Genomic DNA, 6,907 nt, shown 5'->3' on the forward strand with positions numbered 1-6,907 from the left:
ATTGCTTTAGATATGCCTCAGTAATCTGCTATGGGGTGGGAGTAAAGAGGGGGCAGGAAGTATGCTTCATATTTTCATATTTTTAGAAGGAAAATTAGGCCAGTTATGAGCTCTTATGTGAATGTATAAGCTGCTCTGAAGAAGTTTGAGGCCACTGAAGATTCACTAAATAATTATTTTATTCTTTCTGCTTTCCTTTCTTTAGACTCCGCCCCTTAATATCGTCCGCACCCAAGAAGAAGACAACAGCAGCCACACCGGTAGGTTGACTGAGTGCCTTGTATTATTACTTAATATTTTAATAGGTTTATTTTACATTGGACATCAAGTGGTAATCCAACATTAAAATATGTTTCAAATGTTAGTAGGCCCAACGATATGCAAAATTAAATTTTATAAATGTAATATGTCATAGTTTTAAATGTTTGGTTTGAAATTTTATGATTTCAGCCAATAATTCACACAAAACACCTGTCATCACAAACCATAGTTATTCTTGTTGCTACCAATTCAATTGGAACTACAGCCCTGGACATTAAAAAACAAATTTATAACTATGCACCTTATTTCATAACCCAAGATCTAATGTGATTACTGAATAACATCCCAGTGCAGAACTGTTTGTGGTCTGTTTTCTTGTTGACCTAATGAACAATATTTCATGAATATCAGCTTAGTTGAGGTCAAATCAAATTCACTTGACTAAACCTACTTGACTTCAGTGGTAAATCCATCACGATAATCAAATACTTCATAGCTAAATGTCATGGCAGTAAATATCGAACCAGCATATTTCACAATGCAAGGAAAATATGGCATATACAGGTACATTTAATTGAAAGTCAATATTTGTGATAATGTTCAAGGCACAAAAATTGATGGATTGCCTCTGTGCTCGCTTCGGTCTTAGTGTCTCTGTTCAAAATAGTCAGGCTTAAATAAACAGCAGTGTGGCCTGAAATGCATGTACAAATAGACAAAATAGCTGTTGTGGGGGGAAAATCACGCACAACATGATTGCAGGGGCCAACTTTGCTCTTGCAATGAAGCCCCCCGCTGTCTCATCCAGGTTGCTGCCAAGATGTTCTGAACTAAATCAGTTTTATATAATGTATTGTGCCTTTCTCAGAGAGATTCAGAGGAGAGTCATTCTTAACAAAGAAACATTAGCTGTTTGCCCTTTTTTCCCACAAAACAAGAACAAGCAGAGCATTCATGCAGTGTTTGAGACATGCATTAGAGGTCTTAGTTCAGATGTCATAAGAAATTGTAGAATGTATTAAACAGAAAAGTACTGGAATATTATCTTTTATCTTTTTCTTTATTTTCTTCTTCCTAATGAGATCATTAATGCCCCAGCCCAGATTCTCTAGTCATTAGGCCTCTGCTTATCTCTGTGATCCCAGCCCGGGTTACTCACTCTGGGTGTAACCCACAGGTGAGCTGCAGGGCGTCTTCTAGGCGTTTGCCAAGCTTGGCTGCCCCTATTACAAGAACCCCTTAACTGGCATTGCCTGAAGAGCGGCCTCACGGTACAGCGGCAAGACTTTCATGCTCTTCCTTCGTTTTTCACAACATGATAATTGATTTAGGCCTCTGCTTCCCCTGAGCTGTACTTCCTTACGCAGATGCCTGCTGGGAAATGTAGCCCTGATTCACTTGGGCTCGTTCTTTTCGATTGAATCAGTTTTTTCCTCGACTGTGTAGAATCACTATTTTTAGGGTTTTTTTTTTTGGACAGAGAGTAGAAAATGACAGGAAATTATTATGGAGAAAAGAAGCGGAGGGGAATCAGCGGAGGTTGAAGGCCAGAGTCAAACCTGCATTTCCCACATGAGCACCATGATTCAACATGTCAGATGCACTAATGCTAGCCACTACACTATGGGACAGAGTAAGAATCAGTATTGAGCATTATTATAGAAAATATTTGTGAAAAAGAGATTAGGAGTTGTTGCAGGCCAGATTCAAACCTGCATTTCCCACATGAGCACCAAGATTCAACATGTCAAATGCATGTATGTTAGCCTCTACACTATAGTGCTGACTAAAAGTAGCATTTAAATTAATATAATATGGAAATTATTCAGGAATGAAATAGGGAAATGTGATCAGGACTTGTTGCAGGCCAGATTCTAACCTGCATAACCCATATGAGCAGTTTTTGGAACATTGTGGAAATTATTTGGGAAAAAACAAGAAATGGGCTCAGAACTTGTTGCAAGTCAGATTCAAAACTGCATTTCCCACACGAGCACCTTGATTTAACATGTCAGAAGCACATTTGCTAGCTACCACACTGTGGTGCCATCTAAGAATCAGTATAATGAACATTATTATGGAAATTATTTGGGGCAAATAGGATCGGGACTTGTTGCAGGCCAGATTCGAATATACATTACCCACATGAGCACCACAGTTCAATTCATTAGATGCACACTTCTGTATTGAACATTATGGAGATAATTAGGCAGATTGAGCGGGAAAGGGATCAAGATACATTGCTGACCAGATTCGAACCGTAATCACCAACATAAGCACAACGATTTATATCTGACAGTAGAATTTCAGGGAAGCATTGTTAGTTTATATACAAATCTGTTGTCTCTTATTGTTCTAAAACATTATTTATTTCAGGTCACTCCTAGCATTACCATGATGTTGCCTCCTGCAGCCCCAGAGCCCCCTCCGGCCCCCACCCCACCCCCCGTGTTGGAAAGTGGGCCTGTGGCGTATGAGGAACCCGCTGAGGAGGAAGAGGAGAATGAGGAAGAGGCGGAGGTGTCTTGCATTAGCGCCATGGAGCTGATAGGTGGAAATGGTCAGTATGTCACAGCGGATTGTAGTCATGTCGCTGACAAGGATAATGAAGTCACGGCTCAAGGGTTCAATGAGTTCAAAGAGTTTACTAGATTAGTTCCAAGGTCTGACTCTTTTTTGACTCACATTTTACAAATTGTGTAATGCTAAGTGGGCTGTAACTCTCTAGCATTCGTGGCAGACTACATTTGAAGTGTTTATCATCTTGATAAACTGCTCCTATCTCTGCTCCTCTGCAAGTCATACATCTACAAATAGTTGCTTATCCCAGTAGTGTCCTAGTAGCAGTCTACCAATATAATTTGATCTAATCTTTAGCTTTCCCTTTTTTCAACATGTATCCAGAAGTGACAGAATTCATTACAATCTTTCTTTTTACAGACTACGGATGTGAAGCTGAAGAAGAGGAGGTATTTTAGACTGCACCCTATCGTCTGTTCCCTGAACTTCTTCTCATCCTCCTATCCACTTCTATTACTCCCTATGGCAAGGAGAGGAGAATTTAAGGCACATTTGAGACACCTACAATATGCTGCACGTTTACGAAAGGTCATTCTCCCTCACAGTGCATTATATGACTGGTTAAACTGCAGCATCTGGGTGATGAATGAGCTACAGTGGGAGAAGGTGGCTGGCAGCTTTAGATTGAAGAACATAAAACCATTTTAGCACTTTGCTGGTGTTTCACTAAAAGTTCAAGAGACAGGAATCTCTAAAGTAGTTTCCTGAGTATCTCTGAAAATGTGTTTTACAGGTGCAGGATTTGAACCTGTTGGTAATTTCTGAAAGGTAATTTGTTGTACATTTACATTTGTTGTACAACATTAATTGTAAATACATAGTAGGAAGCTGTGACAATGTCACTTTTAGTGTTTTAACTTTTTATTTTATGGTATATCTGTATATATGTACAAGTAACGGTGTTTTGTGCACTGTTATAATTCATAATTTCATGAAAAAGTAAATGTTCCTGTGTTGGATTATGATTCATATTAATGTATTTTACAGCTATGTTATGACCCTCATTTTGTAACTGTTTTCATTAGATCATCAAATGTGGATTTCAGAGTGCACAGTGAAAGCAGAATATTTGAATGTGTATGTAAATAAATTCACATCGGTTTAGGATGTTTTAATGATGATTTTATGGTGCTTTTGCATTCATTTTGGTGTTTAAAAGCCCAAATCCCCATTCATTGTAGTTAAATGGAAAAGAATGAGAGCACAGTCTTCTTTTGTGAATTCTCCTTTTATGTTCCACTGAAGAAAGAAGAAAAGTCATACACCCTTCACTTTTCAGAGTATGCACACGCAATACTGAATGTGTGGTTATACGGGACCCTTCTTGACATCTAACCTCCAAACGCATGCAGGCAGGGCCCTCACAGGACCCAGTGGCCCATGTCACATGCCAGAGGCCGTTCAGCTCAGTGTCACTCTCAGTCATGTGTGTAATATGTGAGTGTGGCGCCCAGGAGGCTTATGTGGGAAGGAGCAGTGCTGTGGAAACAGAGATAGAGAAGACCAGAGTTCAACAGTCATATTTAGAGCTTGTCTTCGAGATACACATATCTGAACGGTCCTGTTCTCTGTCTGCATCTTGTATTCTCTCTCTCTCTCTCTCTCTCTCTCTCTCTCTCTCTCTCTCTCTGCCACTCACTGATCTGACATCACTGGACTGCAGATGCCCGCTATTAAAGGCATAAAAGAGCTCTTGAAGAATAATTGGATGTGTTTACAGTGTTTTGCCCTTCTGACACTGGAGTTGTGGCTGTTAATTCTGCCCGGTTAAAGGGCCTCGGTGCCGTCTGTGTGCCTAGCTGGCTGATTGTAATGTGTTTAGAGACGAGCAGACGGTCTGTCATAAATTGCATCAGTGATTTATAGAGGCGGCCATAGGAGGGTCAGTGTTCACTGTACTCAGGAGCCGGTGTACGTCTGTGTTCGAGCGAGAATGTCTGACATGTGCATCAGATTGTGAGCTAATGGCTCTGATCCAAATCTTGATGAGTTGCCTGGCTGTCTGCTGTCTTCATAGGCTGCTGCCTTCGAAAACACTGTGTTCTAATCTCTTTCATGTAATAGCGCCATCACATTAGCGAAGCTGCAGTGAAATTTTGTAGACAGACACAAGTAGTTCCATTGTCAATAGTGTAGTGATGCATTAAACACTGTTTACTTCACTTACTTCCAAACCAAGCAGCATTGGTAAAAACAATAAATTAACATTTTAAAGTTCAATAAAATCAATGCAAAAATCTTAATCCTGTGGATTCCTATTAAAATGACATGCAATATCACTGTAAAAGTGTAAATGTGATAGCACCTTAACTCTAAGGGTGTATTCACACCTGTCTTGTTTGGTTCGATTGAATTAAACTCAAGTTCGTTTCCCCTCTTGGTGCGGACCTTTTTGGCAGGTATGAATACAGTAATCGCACTCGGGTGCGGACCAAACAATTGTACCAAGACCCAGCTGAAGAGGTGGTCTCGGTCCACTTCCAAACGAACTCTGTACGGTTCGTTTAAGGTGTGAATATGACCCGACCTCGATCCGATCCAATAGCAGAAATCACGCTCCGAAACAGACAGCTCGCGCATATAGTACTGTTGTTTCAATGGCTTAAATAATTAGTTTTTAAACTACAATGCTTAAAAACACATGCAAATGATGAGTTTTCGTGACCATGGCACACAGCAACGTGACGTGAGCGCGCTAAATAGGCTAAAGCTTGCCGCAAAAATTACCATGACTAAGTTGGGGGAAAATGGTAAGTAGATATTTGAATCATTTATTAATAAACTAGTGTTTTATGAGTCAGTGTCGCTATGAAGTTGATGATCCTGACTCGCCATCTCATCATTGGACGTGCCTTTAGAAAGAAATGCATCTTTACGGATTACATAATAATAAGAGGTTTTGGATTTGAATTATTTCGTTTTGTAGTCATTTAACGCTTTCTATAGATATATTCATCAAGTCTGTAAGGAAAATATTCGCTGAGTTTCGGTGCATTTTTGTGAAGCGCTCCTGTTCAAGACAGAGACGGCAAGCGCATCCTATTTGTTTTCTTTATTTAGCACAACGTTTTCTTGATATTGTGAGTGCACACAAATAAAAATAGATGCTTTACAGTTCTGAACAATGTATTATTCTTACCTTTATGAGCAAAAATGACAGTGTATTTAATTTGTTTACACTGATGTTCTGAAGCGCGCTTCAGCTTCCACTCTCTGCACAAACGATTGGATATGCACCTAATAGCGCACATTTATATAGGTTAAATGTTTAAAATAACATTGTGATATGCTTTAAGTATTTTATACCTGTAGATTTTATTTTCGGCAAGTCGTAATTACAACATCGTATGACATTTTACTTATGATGCTCATAAGTTTCTTCATATTGCGTTAGTATCTGATAACACCAAATCATTAAAAGTATAAAAATTGCACTATGAAAGATCTCCATGATTAGCCTGTTTTTGCACTTCCTGTTTTTCCCTGCTTAAGAATTTCTGTCCAATGAATGGATGACCTTAGCACACGTGTGGTTTTGGTTACAATTTCTGGTTCACTTGCAAGAAAGGGCAGTGTGAAAGCGAACTGCACCAAACAAACAAAAAAATCAACGTTGTATTTGGTCTGGATCAAAGCAAGTGAACTAGCGGACTTTCCTTGTGTGAATACACCCTAAGTTTTGTTCTAACCGGGTTATGGTTAGTTCATGCCACAATGGCCATTTTTGCAGATATTTTTTTTTACGCCTTCTGTGAAATTTTTTACATTCCCATTTGCTCTAATATCAAAGGAATAAATCCATGATAGCGTATCTATGACTTTACAAAATAGGAAAGTCTTTTTGGAAAGGAATTGAGAGATTGATTACATTGGTCAGAAGAGAGAAAAATGACAAATTTGTTGGCAAATTTGTTGACAAACCCCCTCAGCCATTGTATAAGAAATACTCAAGTATCAATGTTGACTATTTTTCTGTAATTAAATTCCAAAGTGACATTATAAAAAATAAAATAAATAAATAAGAATTAAAAACATTTTTTTTAATGAAAATATAAAAAAACTAGAT

At 38.7% G+C, this 6,907-nt stretch overlaps 1 protein-coding gene across 1 annotated transcript in view; it reads left to right on the forward strand.

Annotated features, from left to right (window-relative positions):
* Nucleotides 1-3,896, forward strand: part of LOC107560373 (transcription factor IIIB 90 kDa subunit-like) — a gene marked incomplete at its 5' end in the record, with an annotated part of 53,661 nt that extends 49,765 nt beyond the window's left edge. The window contains 3 exons of the mRNA XM_016244530.1: nucleotides 206-260; nucleotides 2,638-2,821; nucleotides 3,202-3,896. Coding sequence (XP_016100016.1) covers nucleotides 206-260; nucleotides 2,638-2,821; nucleotides 3,202-3,239 — 277 coding nt within the window. The remainder of the gene's footprint in view (nucleotides 1-205; nucleotides 261-2,637; nucleotides 2,822-3,201) is intronic.
* Nucleotides 3,897-6,907: the final 3,011 nt, after the last annotated feature.

The sequence above is a fragment of the Sinocyclocheilus grahami genome, unplaced genomic scaffold (genome assembly GCF_001515645.1).
Source record: "Sinocyclocheilus grahami isolate Dianchi unplaced genomic scaffold, SAMN03320097.WGS_v1.1 scaffold722.1, whole genome shotgun sequence".
NCBI classification, from domain to species: Eukaryota; Metazoa; Chordata; class Actinopteri; order Cypriniformes; family Cyprinidae; genus Sinocyclocheilus; species Sinocyclocheilus grahami.